Genomic DNA, 16,597 nt, shown 5'->3' on the forward strand with positions numbered 1-16,597 from the left:
GACTTTTAAGTGGTTATGAAACTCAGTCTCAATTTAATACTGATGCTTAATACTAGATGACCTACATAAGCAAACAAAATCATCACTGACTGGCTGATTTGATTTAGTTATTCTTTAATCCCTTGGTTAGATTCCGTCATTCGAGTTGGACAAGTAATTAAATAAACCACAGTTTTGATGGCAGATTGCTGAGGATGAGTTGAGGAGTCTCACATGATACTAAAACAATGTTTACTTTCTTTTGGCGTCATTATATTAAAGTTATTAATCTGCCACAAATAGATACATCCAATGAACAGCTGCGGTTAGAAGAAAAGGGTTAGAGTGTGTTGTATTTGTTTTTAATCGCTCTTAATACGTGCACTAGCCAATTCAAGATCTTTACCGCAGGATGCACAGCCTGCTAATGCAGCCTTTGTCCACAGGGGCCGCCAGAGCAACCCAACAGAAAGTGTCTTGTAGCTGCTTTAACTAAAAGGCCAAATACAACAGTTTAGAAATACTCTATTAAAAGTCCTGCATCCAGACCCCTTATGAGTAAAAGTACAGAAATAACGTATACTTAGTTTCCAAAGTAAAAGTGCTCGTTCTGCAGTAGAAATGTCCCCTGTGACTGTTATATGATCATTTATGACAGTTTTAGATTGTGATGCATCAGCAGAAGTTTACCACTTTAATCCATCTCAATCTGATGGGTCGTGTCATGTTAAATGGAAAAAAGTACTTTTAATAATACACTTTTGGACTTTCCTCTTGTCTTTGCTTTTTTTTTGTGAAGTATTGGATCATTTGAACATTTATTTAAATGAAACCATATTAGGACTTTTCCTGCATATGACTCCTGGACATCTGTAACACATTATGAAGAACTGGAAACAGATTTTTATAAGAAATCACATGCAAAAGTAACCTTAATGTGAAAGGTAACCAGTGACTTCAGCTGTCTGATACGTGTAGCAAAGTAACAGATGTCAGGGTTTGCAACTGAAATGTAGTGGAGTAGAAATAAAGTATTATAAAATGGAGATACAGTTGTGTTTAAGTAATGTAGTTGAGCACAGCAGGAGTAATCTGAGGGAGGGATTATATGAATAGACATTTCTTTGTAATTTTGTGTTATTGTATCACCTCATGTTTGCGTTATTTCATCAGATGGAGGTTGTTTTTCGTCACACAGGCCTGGTTTGCGTTTGAATTCTGCCTCCACTTGAGTCGGCCTCTTATTCAATCAGGTTTCCGCACTTTTTCATCTTTTGTGTTTGAGTCAGAGGGGCTGGGCTAAGACTGCCAGACGGAGGCAGGAAATATGTGGTGTGTGTTTGTGTAAGAGAGGGAAAGAGTGTGTGTTTAGGGACGTGTTTCTCCCTGCATGACTGCTTCTCTCTCCACTCTCTGCTCAGACGCGTTGTCACCCCGCCGCCAGCTCACTCTCTAAGGTAAGCCTTGACTTTTTGTTTTGCTCAGTTACCTTCAGGATCTGCACAGTTCTGCCTTGGCTTACTTTGTGGGTTTTTTTTTTTTCTGTAAACTTATTTTGTTTCACCCTGAATCTTTTCCGTTTCTTCTTCCCCCCCCCTCCACACACACACTCGCACACTGTTCTCTCCCTGTTGGCTCATCACATTCCTCCTGCAATCAGCTGAAGAATCTCTCGCCGGGACAATGAATCTTCACTTTTGACTCTCTTGACATCCATCTCTCCACTCAAACTCTGCGCTCACTCTCGGCTACACTTTGCTGCTGTTAGCGGAGCGAAAAAAAACCCCACCTTAAATTTCTATTACCAGCCTGTTTGTGTCTCACTTCCTACACATCATCCTGGTCGTATCAGCAGCTGTTTGACGACTTCCTGAAAGTTAGGGTGGGGGTAACAACCTCAGATGTTATTTGACGAATGTACTCAAAAAGGTTCAAACTCGCTTTCCTTACAGCCGTGGAAGTGTGATTTAACATTCGTATTTAACTCATTTGGTTTCTCCTTCCTCTTTGTCCTCTGCTCCTCTCAGTTTATCCCCCTCAGCATCACTTTGTCTTGATCTCAGTCTCTGATCTCATCAACATACAGAGCACCCATCCATCCATCCATCCATCCATCCATCCATCCATCCAAACACTCAGACCTCTCCACACCCGCTGCTCTGTCCGCCTGCATATCGTCTGCTCTCATATTTCTGTCTGGTTATCGGCGCATGAATGACTGATTGAGCCAGTGACCCCTGCAGCCTATCTGTGACCCTCTGTCTTCATCTACACCCTCCAACCTTTCCCCCTCTCTCTTTCCGTGTCTCCTCCGTCTAACCAGACACCGCTGACCACTCCAGCGGCCTCGGTTAAAAGGTCAAGTTTCTTTCTGTTAACGTCTCCTCTGTGGCAACATTATGAAGACTTATTATTAAATGGGTTCCCCATTCATTTCCATGCTTGTTTCCCCCATTGTGAATCCCTAAATTGGATTATAGAGATTTACAAGATTAATTGTATCTGGAAATCAGTGCTCATTAAAGATTTAATCCTCAATGCCTTCAGCTCATAGAGTTCATATATACAGCAGTTCAACACAGCAGATCTCACGTTTACGAAGCCGTACTTTGGACTTTGAACTGACCGGCTAATGGTCCGATTCAGGGTGTGCTTTTAAGATGCCAGAGAAAAAAATGCAGTTTGTATGGAGGACTAAAAGTGCCATAATTAAATAAATAGATACACCATTAAATAATTAATTAAATGTGTCATTAATTAATTAAAATACCAATTCATTTTACGTTAAAAAAAAAACGAAAACATATATAATTATTTCACTATTTAATCAATTATTTTATGGTCCTGTGTTGAAGCGCTTCATGAGTTTATTTTATCCATCGAACTCGCCCATCACAGTTGATGGGCAGACCTGATTGGACGCCTGATTGGTTACCCTGCAGTCAAGGCAAATTGATTGATAATGGATTGATGCAATCAAACAAAACTTTATTGGCAACCACTAAAAATCAAGTGGAAAGCTCGGTCCCCTGCTAGCCCCAATGTTGATACAGCGTGCAAGGTGCAGGACAAAATGTCAAAAACTTGCCCTCACCAGAAAGTTAATGGAGATCCTCCATCAACATAGCCGCCATGTTTTGAAAGACTTCTTCTTCTTTTGATTTCAAGACTTCAGACCAAAGCAATGGATTAGACTAAATTTGTTAGCCCCGCCCACTGACTTTGACGGGCAAGTTTGACAGATAAAATCAAGGACCATGAAATAATTAATTAAATAGTGAAATAATTGTATATGTTTTTTTTACAGAAAATTAATGAATGGTATTTTAATGAATTAATGACACATTTAATTTCAATTTTAAATTATTAATGACACATTTGATTAATTATTCAATGGCGTATTTATTTATTTAATCATGGCACTTTTAGTCCTCCATACTAATCAGGCTTTAACAGCAAACCAGTCTGCTCACTACGTATTATCGAAGCATACTGGCAGCTGTCTGTAACACAGAACATGAATGTCTTTGACGTAACCTCACATTCTGTTGATAAGTTCAGTGTCAAATTAAATTCTGGACGTATCTTACAAATGACCCATTTAAACTCTTTGATGTTTTTTTGTTTTGTTTACTGGAATGCACCATGGGAATCGTAGTTAAGTTATCAACATACATTTTTAAGGCACACAAATCGCATGAGTTGTTTTAACCTTTGATACTGATGACTCAAACGGGAGAATTTCTTGCAGAATCGAGCCGCAGAATTGCTATGAGTTTGTCTGCGCGGAAAAACGAATCAAGGGGACCTGAAATCGCTCTTCTCACTTCCCAGTGCAATTGAGAAACGCCTTGTAACTTGTATTTGCTTCAAATGTACAAATGAATGAGGAAATTCGCAGCATTGGGCTGATGGAAAACGGGAATGTGTTACACTTCCTGAGCATGTTCGGGGGCCTCTAATTCTTAGCTGCGGCCCTGCTCGAGGGGAAAAATAGTGAGTCTAATACTTCTGCTCGTGTGTTGCTGCAGAGAGTATGTAGGGACCAAGTAAAGGAAGAAGGAGGGAAGAGTGGAAAGATGAAGGAGCCAGCAGTTTGCTCTCCCAGTAATTATCCGCTTGGTGTTTAGCTTTAGCCAGAAAACCAGGAACCCGACTCTGCTCCCCCCCCCACGCGGCGTCCTATCCGCGGGCCGCAGGTTGGCTTTCATCACAGCGGCTCCGGTTACCTCCCACATATAAGCTAACCAGGCCAGGTGAGCGCAAACACTCCTCCTCGCCAGACCTCTCGATCCCTTACAACCTCACCCCCACACGCGCACACACACCCACACACACACACACACACACTCCAGTGGACACACAGAATGGAGTCGGAGTCAGACAGCATGCCGGAGGTACCAGAGGAGATCATACAGTTAAGTGGACCGGGTCTTTCTCTCTGCCTCCTTTATTTACTCTTAGAGCGGCTGTCCAAGCACTGTAACCTTAACCCGGGGCCCCTGCAGGAGCTGCTGCCTCAGGCCCTTTCTCTTTTTCCTCGATTCCCTCTCCTCCGCTACACTCTCTACCACCATCTCCTGCAGTGGCACCCGCTCTGTTTGGCTTGTTTTGGCACCAGTTTATTGCTCACAGTTTACTTAAGGGATGCTGATGTCAGATAACAGAAGGGGGAAGGAGATTGAGTCATTAATTATCCTTCACACTAAAAAAAAAACCCCATAACAGATAGAAGGCGGAGCTGCTGCTGACATCCTGTCTGACTGACCACAACGCTGACGATAAGTGCTAATGGTTACAACTTTTTCTGCTGCCTGTAGGCTGATTTTTAATAGATCATATAGGAGAGTTGGTCAGCGTGATGCATTGGTCTCCTCAGTTGACTCTTATCACTATAATCATGCTAACTGTTTCCTAGTCATCCTTATCAGCTGTCGTAGCTCCCTGGCGCCTGTCTAGCAGCTAAATCGAAGCATAAATTAATGACTTTTATAGTGATGTTTTTCTTAGGAAGAGTTGCAAATGCTCCGCCCGTATATTGATGTTTGTCCTGACACCGTTAGATTCAAATGGATGTGCAAAACGCTGCCAGAGTTTAATTTGAAAATGACACAGCCTCCATAAAGCTGCAGAGGCTTTCTTATCAATACAGAGGAATCATCAACATCAGCATGGGTTTGGTGAGGTTTGAAATGTTTGTGTGATATCAGTCCAGGATGAGTCATTGGATTATCTTTTATAGGCGCGAAACTGCAAATATAAAACATGTTATACGGCCTCGGATATCATAGAATAAAATACTGGAAGTCTTTTTCTTCAGTCGTCTTGAATCAATCAGTCAAACTGAAAATTAGGAAGAAGTTCAGTCTTGACTGTGAAACTGTAGGTTTTTTTTTTAAATTAAATTCTAACTCAGTGGCCACTTACTTGCTTTCAGCTGCATGTCTGCATGGTCCTCCTCAGTCGATAGTGTCAGCTGAGTTAATCACGTCACATAAATTGTCTCTATCAGCGGAAGAAGACCATGTTTGAAAGTGTTTGAATGCTCCAGATCAGTGGCGGTTCTAGACCAGTTTTAATAGGGGGGCCAGGTTGGGGCCGGCTTTTTTGTTAGGGGGCACATACAACTCGGAAAAAAGGATAAATCCCTCATTCAGACAAAGCAGTGTTTACAATTTCAACAATTTTGATTGGGTAGTAAACTGCTGAGACACTTTATTTCTGCCTTTGCCTTCAGAACAAAATCATTGCAAGAAATCTGTCATTGTATTATTAAAGCAAACTCCCTGTCAGGGGGGCCACAGGGGGGTCCAGACTCAGAGTTATGGGGGCACTGGCCCCTGTTGGCCCCCCCCCCCCAGAACCGCCCCTGCTCCAGATACACTTTCTAAGTCGATCTTTAATTAAGTTCTGTATGTGACAGCTCATTTTCAACCTGAGAGAGAAAGCTCAGATTAAAAACAAAAAAACATAACTCAAGCTGACTTTGGTTTTCTGGCGCTGTCAACTGCATCTCACAGTTTCCGTCAGTAGATACAGATCAGTTCACTGAGCAAGCCAAGTCGCCCAACAGCTGAGCAGACTCAATAGATGTTCGGAAAAAGACAGGAAGTGGACCTTGAATTATTTAATAAAACAATAATTAGAATACTCTTCTATCATTTGTTTCATGTTAAGCAGGCGTGTGCACTTGCAAACTTCCTCTGTTGCTGGTCAGACCATGAAGATGTCATCTTGGGTCTCTGCCATCGAGGAGTTCAGTTGCCATGAGGTGGAGCGCTCGGTCCGCAGCGGCGGTTTGGATGGGATGCGTGTGTCGTGTGACATCTGGACCCAGGGTTCCCCAGCAGAACGCTGCATTGTAACCTTATGTTCTATGATATTCACTTCACCTGTCAGTGGGTTCAATGTTGTGGCTCAACGGCGTGCATCGTATCCGCACTGGTGTCGGTTTTTATTAAACTGGTCCCCCGACAAGAGTCACTGCTCTGTGGTTTAAACTCTTGTGAACTTTATTTGCGCAGATTGAATTCATGCAGATCTGAGTGAGCAATAGTTCTGTCCTCCATTTAAACATTTTAACTCCAGAACTGTTGATGTGTCATGGATGATTGTCTGACAATGCGTCTCTAAGTCTGTCCAACTGTCTTGTGTCACACTGGGAGTAACATCGCGTCCACTCTATTTCCATCACACGGGGTGTGACGTGTCTGGTTTGATATTTGTTCCTCGTAGCAGCTAGTTGGTCGTTATCTAGCTAACTAAATCTGCATAGTTTCCTCTTTCTGAGACGAAAATCATAGCACTACGTTTTTCATAAAAAAAGCCAAACAATAATGGTACTGTCACCTTTTGCCACATTCAAATATTCTGTGACAAGGTGAGAGAAAAGCGGTAGAATTAGGTAGCGCTGACTCGTCTCTGCACAAACCTCACTTTGTCTCACTCATGTGAAATTATAGCACAGCAAGGCGAGAGAAGACAGGAAGAGACAAGTGTGGTTGAGCAACACACTCAGTATATTAAAAGCTCTGTACGTGAGAGTGACTCAACCAGATCCATACCGGGCTCGTCTTGACCCGTGACATGATCCATCTTGCACATAGCCATGCCTGGTTTTGTGCAACGACACACTAATGTTGCGTTAGCGCGGCCCTGTCGGTGTTGTGTTGCATAAAGCAGACAGAATGTAGGGCTTGCTTGTTGATCAGTAACACGAGCCTTCATTTTGTGTCGAGTCTAAGTGTAATAGCGCTCATCACATCGACCACATCCTCCGCTCGGCGTTTGTGGTTTGGAGGCGTCTCTGTGGAGTTCTGGTCTCTGCAGTTCAACACACTTTCCTCAACGTTATTCACAGTCTGTAAAAATGTGTAAATATTTCAGGAAAGTCTAAAAGTGGACCCTTGTCTTCTGACCATGACAGGTCGAGTGCATCTTCGTGTGTCAGAGCCTTGTAGGCGTAACGTCTGCTTTTACTTCTCCTTACTCCAACCGAAGAACAGGCATCCCTTCCCAACATGGAAACACTGACACAACTCCATGTTTTTTACACTTCCTGTTTCTGTCAACCTCTTCCCCCTTCTGTGGCAGAGGAATTTGTGTGATTTTGCCTCCCAAGTATGACTCACAGCAACTGGTATCCACATTAAAACTCTGCAGTTTGTCCTGATGTCTTTCCTTTTGACTTACTCTTCCTCCTCTTCACTCCTCGCAGTATGCTCCACTTCAAGGCAGTGCCAGGCCAGTTTGGTCCTGAAGTCCGGCAGCCGGGCCTCCGAGTGTGGAGGGTGGAGAAGATGAAGGCAGTGCAGCTGGACTCCTCCGAGGTGGGGGCCTTTTATAACGGGGACTCCTACCTGGTGCTGGAGAACCGAGGTCAAGAGGGAGCCGACCTCCACATGTGGATAGGTGAGAGACCGGGGGAAACATCTGTCGTATATTATGAGCAGTCTGGTGTGAATTGAAGGGATCGTTGATTATACTGAGTCTGAGTTAGAGTGCAGGGCTCCAGTGAGTAGCTGGCACGTTTATAATGAGACAAAACCAATCAGCAATGACAGATCACGGCTATTTAATGGAGGTGTAGAGGAGCTCATGATGTTTAGATCATTCTCAGATCGATGAATTGGCTGTATAAAATATGGACGACAGAACTTTCCGTGTCTGAAAAGGGAAGCCAATGCAGGAGCGTCTTAATGCTGCCTTTCAAAAAAAGAAGTCAAGATTGTGCGTAAGCTTATGAGAAAATGACTCATTACCTTAGAAAACAGTTTCCTAATTAGTTTATGGTCGGGCTGCACAATTAAGCTGAATACAGTCAAAATCATGAGGTATCTGGAGGGCAACACATTCTGATCTACTTAGGTTAGATTCAATCATAACTAATTGATTTTCATTGTGTGAATGAAGGTCCAGGGGTTGGCTTCCAACTGTGAGGGGTCAAAGGTTAACAGACGATAAAGTGCTTAGCTAAGTTTAACCTGCATGCCAAATGGTGGGAGATGCCTAACACAGGTCAAACTCCTCTGTTAGTCTATTGGATTATTTGGCAAGGGGACCAATCAGAAGAAGTGGGTGTACTTGAGAAGGGACTCTAAAAAGGCCCTCACAGAAAGAACGCGAGGGGGGCACTTGGTAGATCTCCTTAGATCAGAGGCTGATAGGAGTTCTGATAGAGCAGAGGGCAAAGCATTTTGGCATTGCTTTGTCCACAGATTTGATGATATCAGAAAGCGGCCGCTTCTGATCCGGACGCAGGGCTCTAGATTCTGTTTCAATAAAGATTGCTCTATCATTCCACCCAGCCTTGCCTCCGCAGAATTCTTTTATCATCAAACTACACGCCGACACCTTTGAGGAGGAAAGGCCAGAAACGATGTTTTTTTTGTGAAAATTAAAATGTTGCAAAAATGATCATATCCACTCATTGATCTAATCAGGACATGCTCCCACGCTCCACCCTCTTGACACAAACATACGGTGAATGCTGTATTGCAAAACTCGGCACTACTCGTTCGTGACGTCACGGTGGGTTTAGGCTTTGAGTACTTCAGTCGGTTTCCTCATTTGGAGAAGGAACCCAGCAAACCAGAGCTCTGTGGGCAGGATGGAGAATGGGGTTGCACACATCCTACAACAAAGCAAGAAGTGTGAAACCTTCAGATTAGATTGACGTGGCAGTGCAGCTTCCTCAAAACAATGAATAATAAAAAAGATTAACAAAATTGCATTTCTGTTGTGCAGTGGCGGTTCTAGACCAGTTTTAATAGGGGGGCCAGGTTGGGGCCAGCTTTTGTGTTAGGGGGCACATACAACCCGGAAAAAAGGATAAATCCCTCATTCAGACAAAGCAGTGTTTACAGTTTCAGCAATTGTGATTGGGTAGTAAACTGCTGAGACACTTCATTTCTGCCTTTCCCTTCAGAACAAAATTATTGCAAGAAATCTGTCATTGTATTATTAATGCAGACTCCCCGTAAGGGGGGGCCACAGGGGGGTCCAGACTCAGAGTTACAGGGGCACTGGCCCCTGTTGGCCCCCCCCCCGAACCGCCACTGCTGTTGTGAGAGATTTAACCAAAGACAAACATTTAAATTTGACTTAGTCATCAGTGCAGAAGAGAGTGATAACACATGGGTTGAAATACATTGAATTAGTGCAAGGACAGCATGCAGATGGACACGTGTGTACACAACAGGCAACACAACATGATGCCACTCTATATTCTGGAGATATTCTAGTCAGGACCTTTACGCTTGAAGTCCTGCCTTAAAGAGAAGGGACACTTCTCCTATTTCTACTTTACTCCAGCCAAAGCGCTAACCATCATCCATAGCTTACCACACAGCTCCTCCTGGCCCTGTGCTGCGCTTGAAGAAGCTAATAACCCTCCCACTAATGGTGATGACACATGAGAACCAGCGCTGACCTGCTGCATCATTGTGCGAGGAGAGCTGGAGAGGGATGGAGGGATGATGACAGGGAAAAAAAAGAAGTCCCGAGGGAAACTGGGATGGTTTTTGAGCGGGGCTCCATTAAAAATGCAGGAGGACTGTTACAGTACTCAAATGTGGCTGTTGTTTCCAGCGTGTATCCGGTGCTTAGGTAACACTAAGCTGATTGTCACAGCTCGGAGAGAGTTCTCTGTGCTCAAGCAAGCGTCCCTCCGAAGCCTGCCTCCGTCCCTCCTCTTGTCGACACCGGTGACCCCCGTGTTGTCTCTGGCCGACACGCTGTTTGATTTTCATCTCTTTGTCTGCGTGACCCGTCACCCCTGTCAGCAGCTCTTTTGTGACACCTTAACCTTTCTGGCCTCATTTCCTTTCTCTCCCATGTCTCTATCCTCCTCTCACGTGTGCTGCGCTTCTATATATTTTTTCTCATTTCCCCTCCCCCTGCTCACCTTACTGGCTTTTCTGGTCAATATCTTGCTGACATGCAAGCTCAGCTATCATTTCTTTAAACACTTTAAGGTGAAATTGTTTCTGGAGGTTTTTTGGAGGAGGTTGGAGGTTTTAACTGTATCACACCGTCGCCATCATTTTTGCCAAACTTCATACCATGACTCGTCGGATGGTTTGCTTCTTTCTCCACCTGGAATCTGTTGGGAAAAGTGTAGACAATAATAAAAAAAAAAAACACTTGGCAGGAGATTAGACAAAGCATCCGTCTATCAACGACTATCTCAGGCTAACATTAATGAATCAGATCTACAGCTGGAGAGCGCTCCCACCACCGGAGCCTGTCGGTGATATCAATCTGTAGTCAAACTCAGTTGAAAGAGTGAATGAATGAAATGAAATAAAATAAAATAAATAGAAATAAACTCTTCAGCTCTGATGGCAGCATCTGCTAATCTTTTTAGAAGCTACACAAGAATTATCTACCAAAATTGCTTCCCTCAAACTGAAACCAAAAGATTTAGAGAAAGGAAGAGGAAAAGAAAAGAATAAATCAGAAAAAGGTGGGAGGAAAAATCAAAGATTATCAACCAAGCTTTGTCAGAGTGTGTGTGTGAACACCTTTTTAACTTTTTTGAGATGTAATCTTTATTCTGTTGCAGGTGAGAAGTCGTCTCGGGATGAGCAGGTGGCGTGTGCCATGCTGGCCACCCAGCTGGACAACTTCCTGGGAGGTGACCCGATTCAGCACCGGCAGGTTCAGGGCTACGAGTCCCCGGAGTTCATGAATCTGTTCCCCAGAGGAGTCAGCTACAAGGTGAGGGAGGATTAGACTTCACACGTGGAAGACTGTTTCAGAATGTTGCACGTATGCTTATTTGGTTTTCAATAATAAAAAAAAAGTGAAACTGAATGCAAAAATTGCCTTTTGCGACAGCTCGTATTTTATCTAGCCCTGTTATTTATTATTGTTTTTATGAATGCTTCCCTTTCATCGTTTTATAGTTCTGGGGATATCTTTGCCTCGGTGCCAAAGTACGTTGATTGTTAAAACTGAACCCTGGGTGACATTTCCCAGCAGTGCAACAAACATTAAACCTTAAAAGATGATCTGAAATGAGAATCCTGTTTCGCTCACAGGAGGGTGGTGTGGAGTCGGGCTTCAGGAGGCCTCAGGGCGGCGGGACGGTGCACAGGTTGTACCAGATCAAAGGGAAACGCAACATCCGTGCCAAGGAGGTTGAGCTGTCCTGGAGCAGCTTCAACAAGGGAGACTGCTTCATCCTCGACCTCGGAGAAGTGAGGACTCTGTCACATTTCGCGATACTGCTGCAACACAGAGAAACGCTGCTTTGACGCGATTCTGCCGACCCACTCACGTTTTTTTTCCCCCCTCCAGACCATTGTGTCGTGGATCGGCTCGCAGTCCAACATCTTCGAGAAGCAGAAAGTGCGCGAGATCGCCTCGCTGATCCGCGACACCGACCGACACGGTAAAGCCAAAATCGTGGACACCAGCGAGGGGGAGGAGCCAGAGGAGATGCTCAAGGTAAACGCGCACTTTTTACGATGCGATGATGACTCGGGCCGCTTTGTTTCACCCGCTTAGTGAAGGCATCAGTAAGATGAAGGCGGACCAAGCAAACAAACCAAACAAAAGTTGGTTTAAATGAGTTAATTCCCTGAATCCACTAAAATATACTCAACCCGACTTGTTGTCAGGGTTAATGCTAATAAATAAATAACTTCTCCGACAGATCTAGTTCACTTTTCATGGACATCTGTGTTCTGAGCTTCCTGTTTTGTTGCCGAGCAGGTCCTGGGGAAGATGCCAGAGCTGGCAGAGAGCACGCCAGAGGAGGACAGCAAAGCAGACGCCTCCAACTCTGCCTGCCTCTACAAGGTAACCTCATCTGCGGGATTTTAAGAGGAGCACTAATGTATCAGACTACCGTTTATTAAGGAAGGCATAAAACGGTGTTCATTTACCCAACAGGTGTCTGACGCGACGGGTTCTATGACGACGACCAAAGTGTCGGAGAAGAGCCCGTTTGGCAAGGAGCTGCTGGTCCGCGACGACTGCTTCATCCTGGACAACGGCGCCAACGGAAAGATCTTCGTCTGGAAAGGTGAGGAAATACTACTTGGCCCCTGAAGCGGCGATCCCGTGCCAGCAAACCGAGGAAAGTGATAGTTGGTCCACGCCGGTGATATTCGGTATCTAATTGGATCAAATTTTAATGAGCGTTGTGAAAAATAATTGACGGTTTTCAGCAGGAGGCGAGTCTCAGGTGGAGTCTGGATGTGCGGAGTACAGGATTTCTTACTGAAGCCGAGCTTGATTTAGTGACTGTACAACCCCCGAACTGTCCACATCCGATTTGCAGATACTGCACTACCTTCACTATCCATTGTACAGCACGTGCACATGAAACGGTGCATGAAAAATCGAAAGAAAGAAGAGAAAATCAAGCATTCTTCAACGGGAATATTCAAATTTGACACTATTCCGAACTTTTAAAATACAACCACGTTTTCCATACTTTTAAAGGGATATTCCGGTGTAAATTTAATCCATGGTCTAAATCACCATGAAACTGTGTTAGACTCCCTCTCGAGAGATCAAGTTAGCAGACCGCTAATTTACGTAGTTTTATCAACCTCAGAAACGACCGCACGACAACAATACACTGCAGTAAATGGATCCAAATATAAACCGCCACCAAAAAGCCACAAATAATGCTCAGAACAGCACCAAACTTCAGCAACAGTACAAATAGGGTCTCAGCACATAGTCCGGGGCATCTAACCTCCGCTAGCTTAGCTGGATTTCTATTGTGAAGCTAAAAACAGATTTCAGCTCTCCTCCATCAGCTTCCGGGTCGGGGAAGTCCCGGCGCGACGATTACCGAGTGCGGTTAGAAATGCTCAATTCCGTTCTTTTCCCTGTCCGCTCTCGATAATAACTGTTATAAACTGGCAGGTAAGACACGTATGAACTTTGATTGCTTTTCCATGGAGTCATAATCATACATTTTCATCCATGAGCCGCGGAACTCTACTGCACTCTGTAATCGACTCGTCTGGACTTCCCGTCAACAGGAAGCTGCTGCAGAAGAGTGGTAAATTTAGTCAGCTTTTCAGTAGAAATCCAGCTAAGCTAGCGGAGGTTAGATGCCCCGGACTATGTGCTGAGACCCTATTTGTACTGTTGCTGAAGTTTGGTGCTGTTCTGAGCATTATTTGTGGCTTTTTGGTGGCGGTTTATATTTGGATCCATTTACTGCAGTGTATTGTTGTCGTGCCGTCGTTTCTGAGGTTGATAAAACTCCGTAAATTAGCGGTCTGCTAACTTGATCTCTCGAGAGGGAGTCTAACACAGTTTCACTGTGTGTTAGACCATGGATTAAGCTTACACCGGAATATCCCTTTAAGACATTGTGGAAAACCTGTATAGAACATTATTCTAACTCTTGTTAACACTCAGATATCTAATTGAGATTGATGTAGTTCTCTTCAGGCCAGAATAAAGGACAATTTATTTATTTATTTGTTTATATACGAGGTCTTGGCAAAAGTATCCAGTGGTTTTACGCTCCTGATATGAAAGTCAGCGCACACATTTAGTCTACAGTACATGTGACGTGAGCTTGATACGTCACATATTTTAGCAATGTCACTTTGCCGACATCTGATTCTGGTGACCGAGCTGTTATTATCCCTCGTGTAAAGAGGAGCTACAAACAAATGAACAAAGATCCCGCTTTTTGAGACATTAGCATTGTGCCGGTACTAACGTGGTTCACTGATTGACCATCAGGTAACGGAGCAAATGCCCAAGAGAAGGACATGGCCATACACATGGCGGATACCTTCATCGACCAGATGAAGTACCCCAGGATGAAAACGCAGGTACTTATGAGAAGCTGCTCTCACACTTCCTGTAAAATGCTCCAATCCCTGCTGTCCCTGCTGCGCCCTCTCTGACAGCAGCCTGTTACGATTGTAAACGATCATCTACATGTTTGGATTATCACCTCCACTGTGTCTTTATGTATTCAACAAGCAGTGTGCGTTTATGTGCCCTTTGCTGCAGGTGGAGATTCTGCCACAGGGGAAGGAGACCATCATCTTCAAGCAGTTCTTCAAGAACTGGAACTAAACATTTCCTGGGAGCGTTCCACCAGTCCTGCTCTGGAGCAGAAGCTGCACATTCAGCGTCTGATACAAGATACATTTCATTTTTTTTTTATAAGCATTTACTTGTATGTACATATTTGTAAGGTACCGTGCTGACGGAGCACACTGTAGCCTGTTTTGGACTTAGAATCAGAGATGTGATGCCACTTTTATATATACAAGTTTCTTCTAGCGAGATCATAAAGATATGAAGAGATATAAAAAGAACTTTAGGTCATGAGTTTGGATTTTTTTTTTACATTCGTCCTAGTGTCAGACTTGCCTGCATTTGAGAAATAAACCTTAAAAACTGTTACTTGTAGAGGAAGTTGTTTTGATTTCTTTTCCCCGTCGAAAGTTCACTCTGATGTGTCGTGAAGATGATCTTTACATAACGTTGTTTAAACTCTGCCCTCCCCGTTGTCAGGGCCAACAATCACAACAATAAATTGTAAAGGTCATCGTCGGTGTTATCAGCGGGGGAATTTAACCGTGTACATTACATAAAATGATGCACATGAAACTTATGTAAGAGCTTGAGCCACTTTAATTGTGTGCTGCATAGTACTCAGCAATGTACACTATTACAATTCAAAGAGAGCTTTTGTCCTTTTTAATAAGAATCAGAATCAGAATCAGAAATACTTTAATAATCCCAGGGGGAAAGTATTTTTTGTTACACACTCCAGATATACAAACAACATATATTATACAAGCAACATACATTAAGAACAAAATATATATATATAATATATATATATAAAAGATCAGATGTACAGTTTAAATAATGTGCAAAAAGTGCAAACAAAACCAAAAAAAAAAAAATGCACGTGGGGAAAAAAAAAAATCCACGGAAAGTAATTTTCAGTCGAAATATGTAATTGCTATACAAAATATATAGCACAGTATAAAAACTCGACCAACTTCGCCAGTAAAATGATGCTTATACGCAATTGCATCAGTGATAGTGTTCCAGTAATCAAATATCAAATATTTAACTGTGGGGATATTTTTGTGCACGTGAACTTCTCTTAAGATGAGATATGGTAACGCCTCATAATAACCACGATGAATGAAAGAATTTATAGTTTATTACATTTGAGTTAACGGTTATTTAACTGTAAACAAACAATGAAATTCAGTTAGTTACTGATCAGTCTGGATTAAGAAGAAAAAAAAGTCATCTGCGTCTTCATTAAAGGTGCAATATGTAAGAATTTTTGTGAAAACATTCCAAGATGAACTCAAATCCTCAACAGAATGTGAAGAAATGACAGTTTTGACCTGATTGCGTTTCAGAGTTATCAAAAGCTGAGAAGTGTCAAATGCTGGGAGTTGGCAGGTTTTGTATAAACTTGTGGAGTCCATGCCTGCTTGAGAACGTGCTTTCACTAAAGCAGAGGGGAATTCTGAAGGTTTTTTTTATGATTATTTCTTTCAAACTGTTATTATAGTCATTTGTAATGGAAAAAAAGTTCTAACATTCAAAACAAATGCAACATAGAAGTATTTTAACAAATGACCCTCCTACATCTGAAAACATAATAATTATAATTTATTCCAGCCTTGTCTATTTTGTTTATATGTGTGATCTTTTTTGCCTTGTGTGTCTTTTATATCTCACTTTGAAGGTGCAATACTGTTGAATTCATACCAAAGCCAGTAGTGGGCAGCATGTTTCCAGATTGACCAGCTAGCTCCCATTAGCTGGTTAGCTCAGTTAAGCCTGGTTTATGCTTCTGCGTCGCGGCGACGGCGTAGCTACGTCGTCGACCCTACGCCGTCATTGAGCATTCGAAGTTCTGCGTCGAGGGAATGCGTTGTTCTGCAATTCGCCGCCAAGTTGCTAGTGGGGTGTGGCTGTGTCTTTGTTTGGTTTCGGGGGGTTCATATCGGATTCCTTGGTTTTCTTCCGGTCAGACAGTAAACAATGGCAACTGAGATGGAGCGGGTGTTTTTGGAGATGGAGCTCGTGGATATTGAACAACAAATGCTGTTATTACAAATGTTGAAGCGCAGGCGACGCAGAAGAAGAA

General features: G+C 43.1%; 1 protein-coding gene across 1 annotated transcript; it reads left to right on the top strand.

Annotated features, from left to right (window-relative positions):
- The first annotated feature begins 1,331 nt into the window (after nt 1-1,331).
- Nucleotides 1,332-14,883, top strand: capgb (capping protein (actin filament), gelsolin-like b). Its single transcript, XM_030429756.1, has 9 exons — nt 1,332-1,436; nt 7,697-7,890; nt 11,045-11,199; nt 11,523-11,681; nt 11,782-11,931; nt 12,199-12,285; nt 12,379-12,511; nt 14,203-14,294; nt 14,479-14,883. Exons 2-9 carry the CDS (start codon nt 7,698-7,700, stop codon nt 14,542-14,544), a joined length of 1,035 nt encoding a protein of 344 aa, XP_030285616.1. The 5' UTR covers nt 1,332-1,436; nt 7,697; the 3' UTR covers nt 14,545-14,883.
- The last annotated feature ends 1,714 nt before the right edge of the window (nt 14,884-16,597 follow it).

Source organism: Sparus aurata, chromosome 10, assembly GCF_900880675.1.
Source record: "Sparus aurata chromosome 10, fSpaAur1.1, whole genome shotgun sequence".
In the NCBI taxonomy this organism is placed as follows: domain Eukaryota; kingdom Metazoa; phylum Chordata; class Actinopteri; order Spariformes; family Sparidae; genus Sparus; species Sparus aurata.

What these genes read in the sequence shown, in the direction of transcription:
- capgb (XM_030429756.1), top strand. Translation starts at nt 7,698, where the DNA reads ATGCTCCACTTCAAGGCAGTGCCAGGCCAGTTTGGTCCTGAAGTCCGG. An exon ending in CGACCTCCACATGTGGATAG is followed by an intron (nt 7,891 to 11,044) that starts GTGAGAGACCGG and finishes ATTCTGTTGCAG; the next exon opens with GTGAGAAGTCGTCTCGGGAT. An exon ending in TCATCCTCGACCTCGGAGAA is followed by an intron (nt 11,682 to 11,781) that starts GTGAGGACTCTG and finishes TCCCCCCTCCAG; the next exon opens with ACCATTGTGTCGTGGATCGG.